This window comes from Nicotiana tomentosiformis, chromosome 5 (assembly GCF_000390325.3).
Source record: "Nicotiana tomentosiformis chromosome 5, ASM39032v3, whole genome shotgun sequence".
Lineage (NCBI taxonomy): Eukaryota > Viridiplantae > Streptophyta > Magnoliopsida > Solanales > Solanaceae > Nicotiana > Nicotiana tomentosiformis.
Genome location: NC_090816.1, coordinates 30493965 through 30518677, shown reverse-complemented (window position 1 = coordinate 30518677; position 24713 = coordinate 30493965). Strand labels below are relative to the sequence as shown.

The window sequence follows — 24713 nt, the reverse complement described above, 5'->3', positions numbered from 1 at the left end:
AAGAGAAATTGGGATTTGTTTTCTAAAATTTCATAAAGTGAATTTTTGAGTTTTGAGCATCGATTGGGAGTCGGATTTAAGTGAAACTAGTATGGCTAGACTCGTAATTGAAAGAGTTATCGGATTTTGTGAGTTTTGTCATATTCCGAGGTGTGAGACCGGGTTTGAATTTTTAGTTGACTTTGGGCTTTTGATTTAAGATTTCACCTTTATCTATTGGGTTTGTTTACTTGGGCATTATTTAATATTCTTGAGTGGCTTTTGGCTAGTTTTGAGCTGTTCGGAGGTCGGTACGCACGAGATGGCATTTCTAGAGTATTATTTGGCTTGCTCGGTATTGGATTCAGCTTATTCGACGTAAGTAACACCTCTAAACTTGGTGTTGAGGGTATGAACCACTGAATATACATGTTATGTGTTTGGTGTTGAGGTGACGCATATACTAGGTGGCGACGTGTGGACGTGCACTGTGTGAATTATGACTCAGTTGATTCTATGGTACTATGTAGTTACCTAATCTTGTTCCCGTCACGATCCAAAATCACATGTGCCGTGATGACACATATCATGATACTAGGCAAGTCGACAACTCACAAATAACAAGCATCTTTAATTTAAAACAAACTGAAATAGGCTTAAGTAACTAAAATCTCATAATAATTGAAAGAAAAGCACCGCAACTTAGTACAGAATTCCCCAAAATTCGGGTGTCAATGAGTACATGAGCATCTATACAATAACATGGTCTGACTGCGGAAACACCGTCTAGGAAGGTAGAGTAGTATAAATGAAACTAAAAGAAAAAGGAGGAGAGCCAAGGTCTGCGGACGCCAAGGCAGCTACCTCGATAGTCTCCGAACTGAATAAGCTCAAACTTTAGCAACCTCCGTGCCCGGAAGTACCCGGATCTGCACACGATGTGCAGAGTATAGTATGAGTACAATAGACCTAATGTACTCAATAAGTATCGTAAATAAACACGGCAAGGTAAGAGAAGCATAAATTATTAATGACATGTGCAGTTCCGTCTTTAAACCGGTACAGAACAATATTGAAAACTAACTCATCAAGTTTCGTGACAAAACATCTGTGTGTACATGTGTACAATTTCTCAAATACTCTTCTCAGATAATATCATGGCATGTAGAGGTGATAAGCAGCTAAATCAAATAATGATCAAGAAAATGCAAAATCCACACACCACTGGCCGGATTTTCTCAACTTTCCATATCCGTTCCGAACCACCGATCAATATTCTCAATAATCGTATGTACACCATCAAGAGAGAAACATAGGAGTGTGATCCTAGGGGGAAGGATCTGTATCCACGTATTGCATGGATAACTCACGTACTGCATGGACAACTCACGTGCTAATATTAGAACCCGCACGAACAACTCACGTGCCAATAACATCAATATATGGATTCGCACGGATAGCTCACGTGCTGTACGGATAACTCACATGCCAATAACACAATCCGCTCAGTATGGTCGCAAGACTCGGGTCCAAACATATCATACAGGAGCAATTAAACAAGTATACATGTATGTGATGAATGGACAACAATTCTCATACTCATGGACTGGTATAAATGACATGCTAACGTGTAGGCATGTGCAAAGTTTTCTATCATAGCTCAAATCAGAAATTTCATCATAGAAAAGCATTTATCAAGTTTGTTCAGGGATTACACCTCTATGTAGCCTCAGCATGGCTCAAATAGATCACACAAGTTGTTACAAATATGAGAAATATCATAACTTAAAGCTTAACAGTCAATTCTAGGCTTATAAGAGCCCAAATACAACCCGAACATGAATAAATGACCTCAGTGCCCGCACATGGGTTCATCCCCACGCATGTGCGCACCCAATAACACGTAGCTATCACAACAATTCAGCTAACTAGTGCCTCAACCGAGTTTAAATAAGATACTTACCTCAAGCAAATCAAATCACTCTGCTAGCAAGCCCTTCCCACATGTATTGAACTCCAGAAGGCTTGAATCTTTCCAAAAATAATGTAATATTATCAATAAAAACTATAGGAATTGACTTCAAATGATAAAGCTAAGATCTTTAACCAAAGTCAAAAAGTCAACCCCGGGCCCACATCTCGGAGTCTCACAAAATTTATAAAATCCGAATACCCATTCAATGGTGAGTCCAACCACACTAAAATTATTCAAATCCGACCTTAAATCGCCTTTCAAATCCCCAAAATTCAGCCTAAGAAGTTTCACCATTTTCCCAAACATTTTCCAACTCCAATCACTAATTAAATGACAAAAATAATGATAGATTCATAAATAACAACCAAAACCGAATTAGAATCACTTACCCCAATCAACACCTTGAAAATCCCTTCAAAAAATGCCCAAATTCTAGGTCTCTAGCTTAAAATATGAAAAATGGGTTCAAACCCTTGATTTTTTAAATTTATCTTTGCTGCGCAGTTATTGGCTTTCGCGATCGTGGACCAACAATCGCGATCGAGTAGAACAACTCTGCCTAGCTCACAAATCCTGTTTCGTGATCGTGTAAACCCAGTCGCGAATGTGGAGAACCACTTCTCAAGCTTATGCGATCGCGATCCACCATCATGTGCCTCCCCAGCTGCCTCACTTCCTTGTACGCAAACACGATCTACTGCACGGGTTTGCGAAGCACAAGTTCCTCAACTTCCCCCATCGCATTCCTCACTTGGCGTATGCGAAGTGAAAAATCCAACAGTCCTAAAAAATCCTTCGTGATCGCGGACCTATCCTTACGATCGCGAAGAAGGAAACCAGAACAAAGAAAATCAGCAGACTTCAGCATTTCTTCAAGTCAAATTTCAATCCGTTAACCATCCGAAATACACCTGAGGTCCCCGGCACCTCAACCAAATATACCAACAAGTCCTAATACAGAATACAAACTTAGTCTAGGCCTCAAATCACATCAAACAATATCAAAAACATGAATCGCACCCCAATTCAAGCCTAATGAACTTATGAACTTCTAACTTTCAAAACTAATGCCAAAACATACCAAACTAACTCCGATTAACCTCAAATTTTGCACACAAGTCATAAATGACACAACATACATATTCCAACTTACGAAACCAAAATCCAAGCTCGGTAACCACAAAGTCATTGCTCAGTCAAACTTCTCAACTCTCCAAATTTCCATTTTTCCAACTTTCGCCAATTCAAGCCAAAATCTTCTACGGACCTCCAAATAAATATTCGGGCATACTAATAAGTACAAAATTACCCTACGGAGCTATCGGAACCATCGAAACTCCATTCTGGAATCATTTACAGACAAGTCAATAACCGGTCAACTATTTCATTGTAGGCTACCAACCTTGGGACTAAGTGTCCCAATTCATCCTGAAATATCCCCGGAACCAAACCAACCATCCCGGTAAGTTACATAACATCAGTTGAGCACTGAATAAGATATAAATGGGGGAACAGGGCTTCAACACTCAAAACGACCAGTCGGGCCGTTATAGTTTCTATCCATGAAATTTTTGTGGGCTAGAATAATAGAATTGTGATCCATGTTAGAAACCATGTTTAGGTTATATCCTTATCCTGTTGGGATCCACATAGGTCATTTTTGCTGCTGAATTATTTGCTTAAATTGCATTAAGTACTTAGTCTCATTCATCATTTGCATATCATATTTCAGACTCTGTTATCATTTATCGTTACATCATGTATCATTGTTTGGGTTGATTGGCATGAAATTTGTGAACCCAAGAGACTGGAGAGATTGATGAATGAGTAAGGCTAAGGTCCTAATTGTGAGTGGCATTTATGGGATCGAGTTGCACGTCGCAACGTGCTTTATTGATTCATGATGGGATTGAGCTTCACGTTGCAACATGCCATGTTGGTTTATATTAGTGCTTGTGCAGGATCTGCCTCTCCAGAATCTAACATACCAGTAGTGAGCGTAGGTACCATTGAGTGATGAGTGCGAGTGCCGAGTGATTGAGAGTGTTGAGTGATTGGGAGGCACTGAGTGATTGAGAGTGTTGAGCGCTTGGGAGGCACTGAGTGATTGAGAGTGTTGAGTGATTGGGAGGTGTTGAGTGGGGTTGAATATTTCTAGAGCATTAGCACATAGGTTTATCACTATGTTGCATTACATTTGACATGCATACTTGGCATGTAGGCATAGAGATGCATTTACTCATGCTATACAGCATTGTGACATTTATGACTTCTCATACACATTTAGAGATGTACATTCCTCATGCTATTTGATAATAGATCATTTTATCTATTGTTGAAAGTTTTTGGGAAAAAATCATAGTTTACTGACATATTTTGGTGACTTCGGTGAAAGATTTGGGCGTTACTGTTATACTTGTAAAGCATGCCTGTTTTCCATAACTATGAATGAGTCGAGCATCCTATCTTTGAGTATTACTTGTACGATTTTCATTATATTGTTACGAGTTGTTCTTGGTTGTTGGTGTTGGTCTCTAACTGTTATCCAAGCTCGTCACTGCTTTCAACCTAAAGTTAGGTTTGTTACTTATTGAGTATATGGGGTCGGTTGTACTCATGCTACACTTCTTCACCTTGCGTGCATATTTTGGAGCTGATGTGGTTGTGTATGGCGGGAGCTGGCATAAAATATGTACCTGTGTTCCAGTTGTAGCTACCTCTTGTTCATGGTAGCTTTAGATTTATAAAAAATTATTTATGTATATTTCAAACAGATGATGTATTTATTTCATACCATCTTTGTAAACTTTAAATCTTAGAAGCTCATGATTTGTACTGCCAATCCTTGGGATTTTTGTATCAAAGTTCAGCTATTTCCTCATTTATTTTCTCTGTAAATCTCGTTTAAGTTGGATTGTTACTAATTGGCTTACCTAGCGGATTGAGTTAGGTGTCATCACAATTAGTTGGATTTTTGGTCATGACAATTATATCCTAGCAGATGTCTTGACCTGGACTCGTCACTACTCTACTGTGGTTAGGCATGATACTTACTGGGTACCGTTGTGGTGTATTCACACTACGCTTCTACACATCTTCTTGTACAGATCGAGGTACGTCTGCCCATGCCGGACGCTAGAGTTGATTTGAGTTTATATATTTGGGGACTTCAAGGTATACCTGCTCCACGTCTGCAGGCCTCAGTGTCACATTCCTTTGCGTTTATGACTCATTTCCATCGGTTTTGGGGAATGTATTGGTTAGATTTTATTTTAGGATATTATATCAGTTTATTAGACTTGTTTTAGTATTTCGTTAATTATTTCTGCCAAGTTATGAGACTAGATGCCATCACGACATCCTACAAAGAAATATTTGGGTCGTGACAAGTTAGTATTAGAGCTCTAAGTTCTTAGGTATTGCGAGTCATAAGCAAGTTAAGTAGAGTCTTGCGAATCGGTACAGAGGCGTCTGTACTTATTTTCGAGAGACTAAAGAACTATTAGAAAAACTTCACTTCTTTGATTCATTATCGTGCGAATTGGTTGACTTCGAAAACTGAGTCTTTGACTTTTTATTCTCACACAGATGGTGATGACACGTACTGCTGGATCCGATGATCAGGCACCTACGCCCGTGCTAGAGCCACGGAAGTCCGGGGTCGGGGCAGAGGTTGATGAGGTGCACGTGGTGCAGCTAGAGCACTTGCCCGAGCTACAATAGAGGAGCCACCGGTAGCTCCAGTTGGGGGGAAGGCACCCCTGGCGCCTGTTTCAACCCTTGCACTTCAAGAGATCCTCGCATAGTTCTTGAGCGTGTTCAGTACCTTAGCTCAAGCGGGGTTGATTTCACTTGCACCAGCCATATCTCAGGCTGGGAGAGGAGCTCAGAATCCCACGGCCCATACTCCAGAGCAGCGAGTCCTTGTCGATCAAGTTCCAGTTCAGCATGCAGTTAGGGCAACAACATCTGAGGAGGAGCAACTTAGACTTGAGATGTTTAAGAAGTATCACCCTCCCACTTTCAATGGTTTGGCTTCAGAGGATGCGCATGACTTTCTAGAGAAGTGCCACAGTATTCTCCACACCATGGGTATTTTGGAGACGAGTGGGGTTACTTTCACTACCTTTCAGCTATCAGGAGTAACAAATTAGTGGTGGCGAGTGTACGAGGAGGGTAGCCCAGCTGACGGAGCTTCCCTTACATGGACTCGGTTTTCAGAGTTATTCTTGAGAGAGTTTGTTCCCCAGACCCTTAGGGATGCATGGCGCACGGAGTTTGAGTAGTTGTGCTAGGGTACTATGACAGTGTCAGAGTATGCTATCTGATTTAGTGATTTTTCCAGACATGCACCTGCCTTGGTTTCTATGGTCAGAGAGTGAGCCTATCAATTCATCGAGGGGCTCAACTATGGTAATATAGGTTCATCATGGCTTAATAGTTGGATACAAATATCCTATATCAGTAGGATGTAGAGATTGAACAGAGTTTGGAGGGTATGCGGCACCGTGAGAGAGAGGGCAGGGAGGCCAAGAGGCCTCGAGGTACGGGAGGATTTAGTGGTGGCCATGCTGCAGCTACAGCCCGTCATGGTAGAGGCTATGTAATCCATCTAGTTCATTCAGCACTTCCAGCTTCTAGTGGTGCTCCGATTATTCCGAGGTTGTAGGTTGCACACTTTGCTTAGCCACTTTCTACCGCACCTCCTGCACGGGGTGCCTTCAGCGGTCAGTCCAACTGACCAGGGCCGAGCTAGTCTAAGTAGCCATGCCCACCGAGAGCTTGCTTTGAGTATGGTGATATCCGTCATATGGTTTGAGATTGCTCCAGACTCAGGAGGGGTGAACCTCCATAGACTACTCAGGATCCACGGATTCAGTCATGTCCACAGACTTCTCAGGCCATGGTTTCTACCCAGTTGCCACTCCACCCGCACAACCAGCTAAGGGTGGGGTAGGGTCTGGGCGGGTAAAGGTCGCCCTAGAGGGGGAGGTCAAGCCAGATTTTATGCCTTTACTGGTAGGACAGAGGTAGTTGCTTCAGATGCAATCATTACAGGTATGGTTCCGGTTTGCCATATAGATGCATCAGTCTTATTTGATCCAGGATCCACTTATTCATATATGTCATCTTACTTTACCCCGTATTTGGATATATCTCATGATTCTTTGAGTTCTTCTGTTTATGTGTCCATGCCTGTAGGAGATGCCATTTTTGTGGATCGTGTGTAACAGTCGTATTTAGTTGTCATTGGTGGTTTTGAGTCCAGAGTTGATCTATTGTTACTTAGTATGGTTGACTTTGATGTTATCTTGGGCATGTGCTAGTTGTCTCCCTATCATGTTATCCTAGATTGTCATGCCAAGACTGTGATGTTAGTTATGCCAGGTTTGCCATGGTTAGAGTGGAGGGGTGCATTGGATTATGTTCCTAGCAGGGTTGTGTCATTTCTAAAGTCTAGGCAAATGGTTGAGAAAGGTTGTGATGCTTATATAGCCTTTGTGAGAGATGTCAGTGTTGATATCCCCACTGTTGAGTTCGTTCCAGTAGTGAGAGACTTCCCAGATGTATTTCTAGCAGATCCTCTGGGCATGTCTCCCGATAGGGATATCGATTTTGGTAGTGACTTGTTGTTGGGCACTCAACCCATTTCTATTCTACCATATCGCATAGCCCCAGTGGAGCTGAAGGAGCAGTTGCAAGAGTTGCTTGATAGGGGCTTCATTCGGCCTAGTGTGTCGTTGTGGGGTGCTCCGGTCTTTTTTGTGAAGAAAAATAATGGATCTATGTGCATATGTATTGATTATCGGTAGTTGGGCAAGGTTACAGTGAAGAACAGGTATCCGTTTCCACGCAATAATGATTTATTTGATCAGCTACAGGGTTCTAGAGTTGATCATTTGCTCGTCTTCTTTATCAAGAATTTTATTTGAAACCGATTTTTCTACATGCTTTAAGCGTACCATAGACTTTATTTTTCTAGGACTTATTCAAATAGGAGCATTTGCAGTGAAAATATAGTTACTTTCTTTAGGTCAGAAAATACGTTTGGCATACTTAACAATATATTGCAGATGAATAATCTTTTTATGAACTTCAAGTTCATATTATCTTATTCGAGGATCTAGATGTAGAAATGATAATTCATTCCATGTAATCTTTTCTCAATTGTTTATCAATTGACTTTTATACTTTTAAGTATTTGAACTGCAGGTCCAAAACTACATGTATTTAATATAAAACCAATTCTACTTGAATTATTTCTCCACACTTATATATAGCGTTATCATAAATGTAGTCAACAAATATTTTATATCGGTTCCAACCTCCTTTTTTCATAAAGACATAACATAGAGACTCTTCATTCATATTTTAAGGTACCTGAACCTATCTCGAGATTTTATGAAGTGTTATGTCACTTACCTCCTTATTATGATCTTTTGATCAATTGCTCGTCTTCTTTATCAAGAATTTTATTTGAAATCAATTTTTCTATATGCTTTAAGCGTACCATAGACTTTGTTTTTCTAGGACTTATTCAAATATGAGCATTTGCAGTGAAAATATAGTTACTTTTTTTAGGTCAGGAAATACATTTGGCATACTTCGCAATATATTGCAGATGAATAATCTTTTTATGAACTTCAAGTTCATATTATCTTATTCGAGGATCTTGATATAGAAATGATAATTCATTCCATGTAACCTTTTCTCAATTGTTTATTATGTCTTCCCCTCATGTTAGAAAAACTAACTTGCTTCCTTAATTTTGGAAATCCACCTTTGTGTGTTATGGTGTTAATCAAAATATTCACCGCACATCAATAATAATAAGATGAAATTATTTGGTAACCGACCGTACACCACTTGTGAGGGGCAAATATAATATACTTTTGTATATAACATATATCAAACTTATATAGATAACTTTGTTCTCATAAGAAAGAGTTTAGCTATTAAGTGGAGGCACTCAATAAATTATTTTGCTAAACCAACTTATCAAGACAAACTATCTTGAATATTCTGGAAACTATGCTCTAAATTAAATTATTGAGTAAATTACCTCAAAAACACCAGGTTGCGGGTTAATAATAATTGCACATGTAGCCATCTCAAAGATGCATCTTATGTGGTATACATGGCAAGTGAATGAGCCCATATTCACCTTTTTGATATTTCCAGCATTTATGGGATTCAATCCCAATTTTAGTCGGTCTATTAATTAAGGCAGAATAGCCTAGTAGACCATTGTACTTGTTTCGGTTTGTCATCCCGGTCCCTGCACTCCATAGAGTTTCATCTAGATATTTATAGTTTCTAAAACACACTATCTTACACCCCTCTGATGGTTGACCTAGCTTACGTGGCATAGGTAAAGCTGAGGTGAATAAAATGTATGGTACACACGCGCAAAAAGAGCATGATTACAAGGATTCCACGGCAAATGACTAAAATAAGAGAAACAAAAGAAAAATAAAAACACAAAAAAACAAAGAACCCATGGTTCTCTGTTGCTACCATAGCTTTTCTTTTCATCATAATTAAAGGGCAATAGAAGATGAATCAACAGACAAGATCAGCTAAGAACCCATGGTTCGTAACAGGAACTTCATCCAACAACATCAAGAAGAATAGGAATTTCATCGGAGCATGTCGAAAAATCATCGCTGGCTACGTTGAAACTTCTGAATCATCAATGGCAAAGACCACACTGGAAAAGTTCGCCATCACCGGTGACGGAGACCACCGATGACCACCACAATTATTTCTTCTGCATCACCCTTATAAGTAGAACATAAAAAAATACAAAAACAAAATCCTAGCAGTTCAAGTCAAATCTGTGAAGCTCTGAAACTAAAACTGAATCTGATAGTCAAAGCAAAAAAGTAAAAATGGAAGCGGGAGACGAAGCACTAGAAATGGTGGACTTAAAGGATTTGCAGCAGCAAAGCAAAGCCCTTGATAAGCTCACTGACTATGTCGAAGATCGTCAGCTCGATTCCTCCCGTGTTCAAACGTCTATGGCTTCAATTTATGCATTCAAAGAAGCTGATCTTCAAGCTATGTGGATGAGGGAAAATGAACTAGTTGTTGTTAAGATCAATGTTGTTGATATTGATATAATTGCAAATGAACTAGAGGTGAACGAGAAGGTTGCAGAAAGGACTTTGAGAGAGCATAAAGGTGATGTTGTAGCTGCAATAAGGCATTTGCTGAATTAATGTAATGCAAAAGATAAAGAGAATAAGTACCAAAAAATTTTGTTTTCATTCTGAAATGTATCAACAAAGAGACTATCACAAAAAATAAAATAATCAGGTAAAGAATACCAAAAGAGGCATGGATACGAAGAGCATAAATAAGGAATAAAGATATGGGGTGCCCGAATCTAATCTGTAATGGTGTGTGGGTGCCCAAATCAATTGCTTGGTTTGTGAAAATTATTATATTTTGAAGTGATTGCAACTTCAATTGCTTCCTCTCCCATTTTCAATCTTTCGAAAATTTGTGGTGAATATTCACAAATCCTTCTTTTTATTCTTTGTTTACAATGAGGTAGAGGTAAGAAAAAAATAAGCTTTTGATATTTGCTAGTATCTCTGTTGTGGTTCGGTGGTGAGGTTTTAACGGGGAAGGTGACTGGATATTAAAATGGCGTTGGAGGGTGAAGAAGGTGAAAACGGTGGCCATTTTGCCTTTAAAAAATAATAAAAATAATTTTGCATATTTTATCTGATGTGGATATTAATATCAGCGTGATTGATTAACACGCGGGTCAGAGGGGTGTAAGATAGTGTGTTTTAACAACTATAAGTGTCCAGATGAAATTCTATCAAGTGCAAGGATCGGGATGACAAACCAGAACAAGTACAATGGTCTACGAGGCTATTCTTCCATAAATTAATGAGAACATGCAAGATAAGAGAATTCGTAAATAACTTTCAAGTTATTTAATATTTACCCATGTGAATTCTCTTTTATTTTTGTACATCATACTTAATTTAACATTACTAAACCAATTATGCCAACTGAATAAATTATCAATATTGATAAACTTCCGATTTACACCATGACGTGGTCAATTATCAATAAACTCCAAGTTTATTATGATATGAGTTTTTATATCAATAAACTTCTACTTTATTGTGGTATTCTTTATTTGTATAGTACAAACTGGAGAATAAAGCATGTAGCTTTTCACATACATATTAACCCGCTACAAATAGTAGTAATAGAAGATATTAAATGTTTTCTTTATTTACAGTGTCAATATAATCAACCACTTTCACGAATACTTTAGAAACTAAATAAGTTTCTTTGAGACTTACTATGACACAATACCTTATTGATAATCAATTTTATTTCTCTAAAATAGTAATAATTGGCTCTTATAGAGCTTTCAATTAATTTTGTACTATCACATATTCATCAATATCCATATGAATATCTCTTTCAAGGAGAAAGTTATACCATTATGGTCATAGTCAAAATCACTATAGGCAAAATATGTTGCTACCGTTACTTTTGCCCTATAATAATTACACTGCCATAATATTTTGGCATAATCACAATAGGTACGAGATCAATGACCATTTATGCCCTAACAATGAAATTATTTTCTTATTTTATCTCAAACCTCCTTCTAGGGGTGAGTGTGGCTGTCACGACCCAAATTCCACTCCTTAGGATGTCGCGATGGCACCTAGTCTTTAAGACTAGGTAAGCATAACATTTAATAGTAACTTAATAGAAAAAATTGAACATCGATACTAAAGTAAACAGTTAAACTCATATAAACTTCCAACATAGGATCTCAATAACATATTTCCCAAAATCGGTGGAATTGAGTCATAAGCTCTACCGAATAATCTAGAATGTCTAGTACAACACTGTCAGAATAAGTAAAACAACAAATTGGAAAGTTAATGGAATGTGATTCCGAAGCATGTGGACGCCGAGCAGTATACCTTGAATTCTCCGAAAGGCAGCTAACAAGACAATCACTAACGTCCAGCACGGCAGGCGTAGCTGAATTTGCACAAAAAGATGTGTAGAAGCGTAGTATGAGTACACCATAACGGTACCCAGTAAGTATCAAGCCAAACCTCAGTACAGTATTGACGAGGCCAGGTCAAGACACCTACTAGAACATGATAAATAGAACAAAATATAATAACGAGAAGTAATGGAAACAAAGAAAATAAATGATAATAGAATAATTTGATATTGTAAACTATTGACAGAATGGTAAGCATAAGATAACAAGAAGGAGGCAACTAATGAGTAGCACAATAGTCAAATACGGACAAAACTGGTACATAAGGAAGAGTAAAAGCAACAAGAATTTGTTCAACCGATAACTCATTTCAACATGAATTGCACAACAAGAATGACGACTGAGGTACCGCCCCGTATGCACATTTCTCAATTTCGATCACAATCTTTCCTTATATCTTCGTGAGAGCTTTATATTTAGTTTTGGAAATTATTTTTCCGAAATAGCTACTCGTGTTTAGCCCACCTTATCACACTACGTGGCTTCAAGTAGTTCCCCTACTAGAAACACGCGTATCAAGCCCACCTTATCTCACTGCATGCGTAACAAACCTAAGTCGTATACCACTGTATGTGTATCAATATCACAACATAATCACAACTCGTACCACAAGTGCCCATATGCCACAACTTGACAAACGAATCAGGAATACCAGTCTTTCCATAATAAATAGCCCACGGCTCAATCACAATATGTGCAAGAATCTCAACAATAACAAAATGAAAGTGAATAGCTCAACAAGAACAATATCTCAACAATTAACAACTTTGCCTCAATGTGATAACGACTTTTACAACTTCAACATCAATAACGCAACAAGAAGATATTCCATGAAATAACAACTTCAAGTAAGTAATTCAACAATTAAAGAAGCAATAAGACACCTTGCGTACACGACTTTCACATAGCACAATTGGCACAACAAACCAATTCATAAGAGGTAGTTCCCCCACACAAAGTTAGGCAAGATACTTACCTCAACTAGGCCAACTCAACCCTCGAGAATAGCTTTTCCCCTAAAATTTGCCTCCACACGGTTCAAATCTAACCAAAAGTGACTTAATATCAACAACCAATGCAAGGAAAAACAATTACAATAGATAAAGCTTTGATATTTATGAAATTCCCAAAAGGTCAACAAAAGTTAAACCGGGTCCAAGGATAGATTACGACTACCCATAATCCCACGATTCTTACATGTGATAAGTTTTGAAAATCGAGTCCAAATCAACTCTCAAAACTCATATTCTCATTTTTCAAAAACTTGAAAAAGTTTCCAATTTTTTCTCTTTTATCCACATGAATTTGATATTAAATCTAAGATATATTAATGGAATATAGTTGAAAATTTATTAGTATCACTTATCCAATGCTTGTAGGTGAAAATCTCCTCTCTAAATCGCCTCCTACCGAGTCTAGGGTTCTAAAATGTGAGAATTAAGACTAAATCCTGACTTTCTAGCCCTTATGTCCAGCTGCAAATGTTGCATTTGCGACACAGGGTTCACATTTGCGAACCCTCGCAATTTCAAACCCTGACAACCTCAACAGAAGACGCATTTGCGACAAAAGGTTTCCCAATTGCGAAACTAGCCACCATCACAAATGTGACCAAGTGGTCGCAAATGTGTCCCAAGCCCATGCTTGATGCCTTCGCAAATGCGAAGGTTTTGGTCGTAATTACGACATCAGACACCCCCACCCCCCACACACACACAATTGTCCCCTTCGCAATTGTGAGGCTGGTTCTCACAATTGCGACATCAGAGCACCAACACACAAACAATTCCTATTTTAGCTCAAACCATTCTGCGATACATTCGAAACTCATCCGAGCCCTCGGGGCTCCATATTAAACATCCACACAAGTCTAAAAAATCATACGAACTCGCTCGCATGATCAAAAAATAAAAAAATAACATCTAGAACTATGAATCGGACACCAAAACGCATGAATTTCAAATTAAAGTTCAAGAACTTCTAGAATTGCAACTAAGCATCTGAATCCTATCGAATCAACTCCAAACGATACCAAATTTTGTAGACAAGTTTGAAATATAATAACGGACCTATTCCAAGTCACAAAACCAAATTCCAAACCCCATAGCCAAAAGTCAACCTACGATCAAACTTCTAAACCTCAAATTGTCAATTTTTGGAAAAATAGCACAAATCAACCTATGGACTTCCAAATTTGATTCTGGGAATACACCCAAGTCCAAAATAACGATACAAAGCTATAGGAGCTATAAAATACCATTTCATAGTTGTTTTCACAAAAGGCAACCATTGGTAAATATAAATAACCTAGGCCTCTAAGCCAAGAATCAAAAGGTCTAAATAAACATGAAACCTTCCTGGAACAAAAAAAATCGACCATGTAAGTCAAAAGGCCTAAATTACACATGTGTGAAGCATTAAATGGGAAACATGACACAATTATACAAAATGACCGGTCGGGTCGTCACATTCTCCCCCTCTTAAGACAAACGTTCATCCTCGAACGTGCATAAAGACATATCTGAAGTGATGAAATGGTGAGGATAGTGACTCCGCATGTCGTGCTCGGTTTCCTAGGTCACCTCCTCAACTGGATGACCCCTCCATTAAACCTTAACTGAAGCAATGTTCGTTGATCTCAACTTTCAGACCTGTCTGTCCAAGATAGCCACCAGCTCCTCAATATAAGTCAAATCCTTGTCCAGTTGGACTGAGCTAAAGTCTAAAATATAAGACAGGTCACCATAATACTTCTGGAGCATAGAAACATATAACACCGGATGAATTGTAGATAAGCTAGCTGGCAATGCAAGCTTGTAGGCTACACCCCACTCTCTCAAGGATCTCGAAAGAACTGATATATCTAGGGCTCAACTTACCCTTCTTCTCGAATCTCATCACACCCTTTATGGGTGAAACCCGGAGCAAAACGCGCTCTCAAATCATAAATGCTACATCATGAACCTTCTGATCGGCATAACTCTTCTGCCTAGACTGTACTATACAAAGTCGATCCTATATTAACTTGACCTTCTCCAAGGCATCTTTAACCAAATCTGTGCCCAACTATCTAGCCTCTTTCGGCTCAAACCAACCAACTGGAGAACGACACTGTCTTCCCATACAAGGTCTCATAAGTAGCCATATAAATACTCAATTGTTAGTTGTTGTTGTAGGCAAATTTTGCAAGCGGCAAGAACTGATCCCAAGAACACAAAAATCCATAACACAGGAATGAAGCTTATCCTATAATATCTGAATATTACACTAGGACTAGTAACAACCTGACCGGTCATTTAGTGAAATTGCGCCTCGTTTCTCCTTTCAATGCTTTACACATGCGTGTTTATGGTTTTATAACTTACATGGTTGGTTAGTTTCGTATGGGGAAGATTTCGTGTTGATTTGGACCCTTTGATTCTTGACTTAGAAGTTTAAGTTAGAAATGTTGACCAAACTTTGAATTTTGTGAAAACGACCTCGGAACGGTATTGTGATGGCTATGATAGCTTTGTATCGTGATTTTGGATTTGATTGCATACCAGAATTTATTTCGGAAGTCCGTAGGTTGATTTGTGTTAATTTTGCCAAAATTTGGCAAATTAAAGTTAAAAAGTTTGACCGTAGGTTGACTTTTAGCTATCGAGTGCAGTATTTAATTTTGGGACTTGAAATAGGTCTATTATGCTACTTAGAAATTATTTGCAAAATTTGGTACCGTTTAAAGTTGAATTGATATGATTCGGATGCTTAGTTGCAATTCTAGTAGTTCTTGAACTTTACTTTGAAATTCATGCGTTTTAGTGTTTGATTCGTAGTTCTAGATACTATATTTATGTTTTGATCATCCAAGAGAATTCATATAACTTTTTAGACTTGTGTGGATGTTTGGTTTGGAGTCCCGTGGGCTCGAATGAGTTTCAGACATGTCATGGAATGTTTTGGACTGAAAAGCAAGATTTGGTGTGTTGATAGCTATGGTGTCACATTTGTGAATATCAGGTTCACAATTGCGAGCTTAGAAAGGGGGCCTCAGGTATCATAATTATGATACCAGGCTCGCAATTGCGATACCTGGCTCACAATTTCGATGTAGCTCAGGATTCTAGGTAGTTCACATTTGCGACTAAATTGTCGCATTTGCGAAGGGACAAGGTTCGCATTTGCTAACCCATTTGTCGCATTTGCAAAGTCTCTATAGGTTGATCAGTCTTTGCATTTGCGAGGAATCCTTCGTAATTGCGAACTTGTGTCGCAATTGCAACATCTGCAGCTGATCAAAAGGGCTGGGAGTCAGGATTTTTCAACATATTCTCTCATTTTAGAACCCTAGATTCAGTAGGAGGCAATTTGGAGACGGGATTTTCATCTACAAATATTGGGTAAGTAATTATAATCAATTTTCAACTATATTTCATCAATATATCTTAGATTTAACTTCAAAATCATATGAATCAAAGTGAAATTTTATGAAACTTTGCCAAGTTTTTGAAAAATAAGAATTTGAGTTCTGAGAGATTTAGACTCGGATTTTGAAACAAATCATATATATGGACTCGTGAGGTTATGGGTAGACAAAATCTACCCTTGGACCCGAGTTTTGACCGGGTTGACTCTTGTTGACTTTTTGGAAAAAGTGTAAAGATCCTAGCTTTATCTATTGTAATTGTGTTTCTTTGCATTATTTGATGATATTAAGTCAATTTGGTTAGATTTGGGCCGTGTGGAAGAAAATATTAGGGAAAAATCTATTCTGATGGTTGAGTTGGCCTAATTGAAATAAGTATCTTGCCTAACTTTGTGTGGGAGAACTACCCCTTAGGATTTGGGGTTGATTGTGTCATTTGTGTTATGTGAAAGCTATGTACGCAAGGTGATGAGTGGGTACACGGGTTATATGTTGTATTTGTGCGGTTTAGGCTACATAGATTCTTTTCCATGATTTAATTGAATTGTCATATCATGTTCTAATTTCTCATAGTCAATCTACTCTTACTTGTGTTAGTCTATCCTTACATGCCTTAAATGACTTTGTTAACACTTATTCTATATCTTACTTGATATTTTGCCCTTATGCTTTAGTTGAAGTTGTTGCCTCTTCATTGTTACATGTTATCTCTTTCATTGTTGACTTATCCTTATTTGAAGTCATTGTTACATGTAGCCTCTTCCATCGTTGATTTGTCATTATTTGAAGTTAATGTTACATGTTATCTCTTTCATTGTTGATTATCCTTATTTGACGTCATTGTTACATGTTATCTCTTCCACTGTGAGTTATTCTTATTTAATATCGTGGATACACATTATCTTCTCATTGTTGAGTTATTGGTATTGAAGTTGTGAAAGTCATTCTCACATTGAGGCGAAGTTGTAATTGTTGAGATATCTTTCTTATTGAGAAATTTACATTCATTGTTATTGTTGATATTCATGTATACATTGTGGCTGAGCTATGGGCTATGGTTGTGGAAACATTGATATTGTTGACTATTGGCAAGTTATGACATATGGGCACTTGTAGTGCGAGTTGTTATTGTGATGTGATATTGATGTGCATGTGGTGATATAAGGATATGGGTTACTATACATGTGGTGGCATATGGTGGGACTTACGTGTGTGTTGCTTGTAAGGGAATTACTTGAAGCCGCGCAGCATCATAAGTTGAGATAAATTGCGTGTAGCTATTTCAAAAAAAATGTTTTCAAAACTATTTAAATGTAAAGCTCACGCGGCGGTATAAGGAAAGATTATGATTAAAATTGAGAAATGTAAATACGAGGTGGTACCTCGGTGGTGATTCTTGTTGTGTGTGAGGCAGTATCTCGTTTGTGATTCTTGTTTTTTATCTCATGTTGTAATGAGTTATTGATGAAACATTTCTTATTGCTTTTATTATTCGTTATCTTATCAGTTTGGATCTGTATTTGACTTTGGTGGTTCTGTTTAATTTCTTATTTTATGTTATTTCTATGCTTACAATTCCGGCATTAGTGTATGTTATTAGCTTATTTTGTATCAGTTATTTCTCCACCTTCTATTTCTTCTCGTTATTATGTTTTCATGTTGTTTATTATGTCCTAGTATATGTCTTGACCTGACCTCATCACTACTCTACCGAGGTTAGGCTTGATACTTACCGGGTACCGTTGTGGTATATTCATATTACGCTTCTACACATCTTTTTGTGCAGATCCAGGTACGTCTGCTCGTGTTGGACATTAGTGTTGATTGTAGATGTTTGTCGAAGACTTCAAGGTATACATATTCGACGCCCACAGGACTCAGAGTCACCTTTCGTTATCCCTGTAGTATTGTTATTTCCTTTATTAGACAGTGTTGTCGTAGGTGTTTTGGAATATTCTGTAGAAGCTTATGACTTAGTCTCACCGGGTTTTGGGAGCATTGTAGTTGTGTTTCAGTTATCGAGATATTTATGAGAATTGTTAGTTTTTATCATGTTTATCTTTTATTTCTGTCATAATCTCCCATTTGCTAGGGTTACCTGGTCTTAGAGACTAGGTGCCATCACGAAATCCTAAGAAGGGGAAATTGCGGTCATGAAAAGTTGATATCAGAGCTCTAGGTTCATAGGTGTTATGAGTCATAAACAGGTTTAGTAGAGTCTTGCGAATCAGTATAGACTTCTGTAACTATCTTCGGGAGGCTACGAAACTGTTAGGAAAACTCCATTTCTTTGATTCCTTATCGTGCAAATTGGTTGATTTTGAAATCTAAATATTTGACTTTCTACTCTCTCATAGATGGTGAGGACACCCATTGTTGGATCCGACGATTAGACACCCGTGCCCCCTGCTAGAGCCGCGAGAGGCCAGGACTGGGGCAGAGGCCGAGGAGGGGCACGTGGTGCATCTAGAGCACCTGCCCGAGCTATGACAGAGGAGCCACCAGTAGCTCTAGTTAGGGAACAGGAACCCGAGGCGCCTATTGTCACCCTTGCACTTCACGAGACGCTAACACAGTTTTTGAGCATGTTCGAAACTCTAGCTCAGGTGGGGTTGATTCCACTTGCACCTGCCACATCTCAGGCTGTGGGAGGAGCTCAAACTCCAACGGCCCGTACTCCAGAGCAACGAGTCCATGTCGATCTGGTACCAGAGGTTATGCTAGCACAACCTGTCATTTCGATTCAGCTAGAGGTTAGGGAAGTGGCATCTGAGAAGGAGAAGCTTAAACTTGAGAGGTTCAAGAAGTATCATCCTCCTACTTACATATGTATCTGTACGGATCCACAAGACTCGACTAAACTAGCTTATGAATCGTAGCACCTATGAACCTAGAGCTCTGATACCAACTTGTCACGATCCCAATTCCCCTCCTTAAGATGTCGCGATGACACCTAGTCTCTAAGACTAGGTAAGCCTAGAATTTAATAATAACTTAACAGAAATGATTAAACGAAGATACTAAAGTGAACAATTAAACTCATATAAACTTCCAACATACGATCTCAAGCACATATTTCTCAAAACCGGTGGAACTGAGTCATAAGCTCTATAGAATAATCTAGAATGTCTAGTACAACACTGTCTGAATAAGTAAAACAACAAAATGGAAAGATATAGGAAGGTGACTCTGAGGCTTGTAGACGTCAAGCCGTATACCATGAAGTCTCTGGAAGGCAGCTAACAAGACAATCACTAATGTCCAGCATGAGCAGACGTACCTGGACCTGCACAAAACGATGTGCAGAAGCATAGCATGAGTACACCACAACGATACCCAGTAAGTATCAAGCCTAACCTCGGTAGAGTAATGACGAGGCCAGGTCAAGACACCTACTAGGACATGATAAACAGATAAAATATAATAACGAGAAGTAATACAAACAAATAAAATGGATGATAACGGAACAATTTGATATCGTAAACTATTGAAAGAATGGTAAGCATAAGATAACAAGAAGGAAGCAATTAATGAGGAGCACAAATAGTCAAATACGGGCAAAACTAGTAAGACAAGAAAGAGTAAAAGCAACATGAATTTGTTCAACCAATAACTCATTTCAACATGAAGTGCACAACAAGAATCACAACCGAGGTACCGCCTCGTATTCAGATTTCTCAATTTCAATCACAATTTTTGCTTATATCACCGCGAGCGCCTTATATTTAGTTTTGGAAATCATTTTTCCGAAATAGCTAACCGCATTTAGCCCACCTTATCACACCGCATGCGTAACAACCCAATCCTTATACCATTGTATGTGTGTCAATATCACAATATAATCACAACTCGCACCACAAGTGCCCATAATCCACAACTTGCCAAAAGAATCAGGAATACCAATGTTTCCACAACAATTAGCCCATGGCTCAACCACTATGTGTACAAGAATCTCAACAATGACAAAATGAAAGTGAATAGCTCATAAGGGTAGATTACGACTACCTATAACTCCACGAGTCCATATATGTGATTAGTTTTTAAATTTGAGTTCAAATCAACTCTCAAAACTCAAATTTTCATTTTTCAAAACCTTGACAAAATTTCCCAGTTTTTCCTCTTTGATCCACATGAATTTGATGTTAAATCTAATATATTTTTATGGAATATAGTTGAAATTGATTAAACTCACTTACCCATGCTTGTAGGTGAAAATACCCTCTATAAATCGCCGCCTACCGAATCTAGGATTCTAAAGTGTGAGAAATGAGACCAATTGCGAATCAGGGATCACATTTGTGAACCCTGACAACCTCAACAAAAGTCGTATTTGCGACAAAAGGCTTCGCAATTACGAAACTGGCCGACTTCACAAATGCGATGGTGTTGGTCGTAATTGCGACATCAGACCCCTTGTCATCGTCGCAATTGCGAGGCTGGTGCTCGCAATTGCGACATTAGAGCACAAGCACACCATGAATTCCTGTTTCAACTCAAATTATTCTGCGACACATCTGAAACTCATCTGAACCCTCCTGACTGAAACCAAACATCCATACAAGTCTAAAAATATTATACGAACTCGCGTGATCAAAGCACAAAAATAACATCTAGAACTACGAATCAGACCCCAAAACACATGAATTTTAAAGTAAACTTCAAAAATTTCTAGAATTGTTTCTAAACATCCAAATCCTATCAAATCAACTCCAAATAATATCAAATTTTGCATAAAATATCTAAATAGCATAACAGACTTATTCCAAGTTCCAAAACCAAATTCCAAACCCGATATTGAAAATTCAACCTACGGTCAAACTTTTAAACCTCAAATTGTCAATTTTCGGTAAAATGACACAAATCAATCTAGGGACTTCTGAATTTAATTTCGAGCATATGCCCAAGTCCAAAATCACGATACGAAGCTATTAGAGCCATGAAAATACCGTTCCATGGTCGTTTGTATAAAAGTCAACCATTGGTCAACATAAACAACCTAGGCCTTTAAGCCAAGAATCAAAGGGTCTAAATCAACCTGAAACCTTTCTGGAAGAAACCAATCGACCTCATAAGTCAGAAAGCCTAAATTATACATGTGTGAAGTATCAAAAGGGAAAATGGGGTACAGTTACACAAAACGACAGATCGGGTCGTTACAGTGGTATATTCACTACCACTAGCACGTTCATATTCTTCCAAGAATGAATATATATTCATAAATCACATGTTGTCACGTTCAGAATATGAATGGACCATAATCATCTATATGTGCTTTACAAAATCTCATGTCAAATTGATGACAAATATTACTTTCACAAAGTGAGGAATTATTTTAAGAATCCTTATTGTTCTCATTACCACAATGATGACGATTATAATTTTATTTTTTGCTATGTCCACATCCATTTATACCTTCAAGGTAATAATTTTTTCTTCTTTCACACTTATCACATACTGCTACCACATTCTCTTAAGGAAACGAGAATGAAGCAAATTCAATTGGGCGGGTTTTCACTTTTTGTGCTCATAATCAAACATGAATTTGATCATGACAAGACAAGGAATTTTTACCACTTCGAGTGGTTATAATTTCTTACAAACTCTATTCGATTTGTAGTCAAACTTTGTTGTCTTTGCTTGTATTTAAAATTAAATTATAAAATTTCAAGAGTTTAGAAGAGAAAAATAAGGTAAAATACTTACCTTCAATCTAGAATTTATTCCTGAAGAAAGTTTATGGAATAATTTTCAATCATTATGCTCAATATTATATACAAGTAGAGCACTATGCACGTGTCACAAAGTCTGGTGACCAAAACAGATGCCTCTACCCAATTGGTTAGAGTCTTGTACCGATAACGTGTTATATAAAAAATAAAAGAAGAAGAAAAGTATTACAGAGAAAAGTAGAAAGAAAATTCTTATTGATTTGGGATGAATTACAGGGGAATAAAACCCTCTATTTATAGGAAAAAAGTGACTTAGCCTCAAAGTAACAAATCCTAAAATCTTTCTAAAATATAGACATTCACCTTAAATACAATTTTATTTATAAAAATATCTTTTTTTCATCTTATTTTGTGTTTATCTTTTTCAAGTGTGCGCTGCCTTGGACGTATCAAACTTATTATTGAAAATGAGTTATCCTCCTCAAAATCCTTCGCTCCCTACCTGCGTATACTCATACTTGAAATTTCTCCATTTTCTTCTGTTCCTATATTAGATCTACTTTGATTTTTCCTAGTGTTATTTTAAAAGTTTTGAAATTTTCATGACTTTGTCATTGAGTTCTTAATTATAGAACACAAACTCCATGACTATACCCTTAAGCTCCCAATTATACAATCATAACCATGAACTCCATGATTCTATCCTTGAGTTTACAACTGTAAAACCTAACTGTAAAACCTTGAACTCTATGACGGTATTTTTGAGTCCCCAATTGTATAACCACGAACTCCATGATGCTATCATTGAGTTCCCATGTATAACCATGAATGCCATGACTTTATCCTTGCGTTTGTAATTGTAAGACCCCGAACTCCATAACATTATCCTTGAGTTCTTAATTGTATAACCTCGAACTCTATAACGAGTTCTAATTATATAACCACGAATTCCATGACGCTATCCTTGAGTTCCCTATCTTAGAACTACAAACTCCATGACACTATTCTTGAGTTACGATTCTATAACCGCAAAATGCATGACGCTATCTTTGATTTTTCAATTATAGAACCCAGGGGCGGCCCAAGAAGATTAGTGGCCTAAAGCCAATTTTTAATTTGGGGCCTTTCAGAAGGAAAAAAAAATGATCATAACATCGATGATTCATTTCGATGTTCCTACACATAGAACAATACAATTTAGCGCAATTATCGCACAATAACTCACTTAAACCAACAAAATATAGGGCGAGTAATGTGCTAAAAATATAGAATTTTGGCCTAACATCAGTTGTTAATAGTTTCTTTTATAAATAATTTAGTCTCTCCTAATATATTGTTGATCTTAGATAATAGAACCAAATTCATATACATACGTCACTAATAATGTCACTCATAGAATTTAAATAATGAAAAGTTTTATATTCGTGACAAGGGTTTGGGGAGGGGGGGGGGATGATTCTCTTTCTGTATTTTTGCTCAAACGGTTACATCACTACTAAATTAAAAGTTATCTTGACTTTTTATAAAATATTTTATTTTTTATTTTAACATACCCAATATATTTAGACCCTTCCTTTAAAGATTGTAGTGAGATGTATTTGATCTAACTTACCTTAACTAAATATATTGGGTTCGAGTCCTACAGTTAAAAAAATCATGTTAAAACGTGTTCTCTTTTTTACTAGGCCTTACGCGGTACGAATCTAGATTAGTCGGGGTCTCAATACAAATACGAGTAGAAAAATAAAAGAAAAATTTGGGGCCCTCAAAATTTAGGGGCCTAAATCCTTTGCTTTAGTGGCTTGATACTTGGGTCGCCCCTGATAGAACCACAAACTCCATGATTTTATCTCTGAGTTATCAATTATTGAACCGTAAAGTTTATGAATCTATTCTTGAGCTCTCAATTGTAGAACCGCAATATTCATGACTTTATTCTTGAGTTCTCAATTGTAGAATCACAATATCTATGATTCTATTCTTGAGTTCTCAATCGTAAAACCGCAAAGTCTATAACTGTATACTTGGATTCTCAGCTGTAAAACAAAAAATTTCATGACTCTATATCCTTGAATTCTCAATTGTTGAACCATATAATCGATGACTCTATATTTGAGTTCTCAAGTGTAGAAAGTACAAAGTGGCTAAATGCTATTTAGTTTTGTGGTGATGAATAATTTCTAATTAGCAGTGTAAAAAATGGCTATTTGTCCATTTTATCCAATAGCGGGTGGGAAATGAAAATCAAATTTGCTTTAAAAATCAAATTTTCTCCTTAACTTTGAAGTTTGTACCGTGGACATTCTCCTCCTCATATGTCAATTTTCTTTTTACAATACCTATATTACCCTTGCTTATCGGCCCTTGTCTTACATAATTTAACATGTGAAGAGCAAAATATATATTATAGGATAAGAGTGTGTTCTAAATTGAGGAGTTTTTATTTTTTAAAGTAAAGTTGGGGGTGTAAATAATTTTTCCCCTAAAAAAGTGATAGGTTAATTTGTATGCAAATATTTTCATTTTTATCCTTTTACAAAAAAGTACATGTAAGTGGAGTTTTCATATATTTCTTTTTTTTTTTTCCTTTTAAGTTTTGGCAAATAATAAAAATTTACACACAGG

General features: G+C 37.4%; 2 protein-coding genes across 2 annotated transcripts; both read left to right on the top strand.

Moving 5' to 3' along the window:
- The first annotated feature begins 7335 nt into the window (after nt 1-7335).
- LOC138892106 (uncharacterized) lies at nt 7336-7767 on the top strand. Its single transcript, XM_070175801.1, has one exon. The coding sequence runs from the start codon at nt 7336-7338 to the stop codon at nt 7765-7767; it is 432 nt and encodes a 143-aa protein (XP_070031902.1).
- Nucleotides 7768-9840: 2073 nt separating this feature from the next.
- On the top strand, nt 9841-10248 carry LOC104116453 (uncharacterized). The gene has a single exon (XM_033661377.2). The coding sequence runs from the start codon at nt 9847-9849 to the stop codon at nt 10174-10176; it is 330 nt and encodes a 109-aa protein (XP_033517268.1). The 5' UTR covers nt 9841-9846; the 3' UTR covers nt 10177-10248.
- The last annotated feature ends 14465 nt before the right edge of the window (nt 10249-24713 follow it).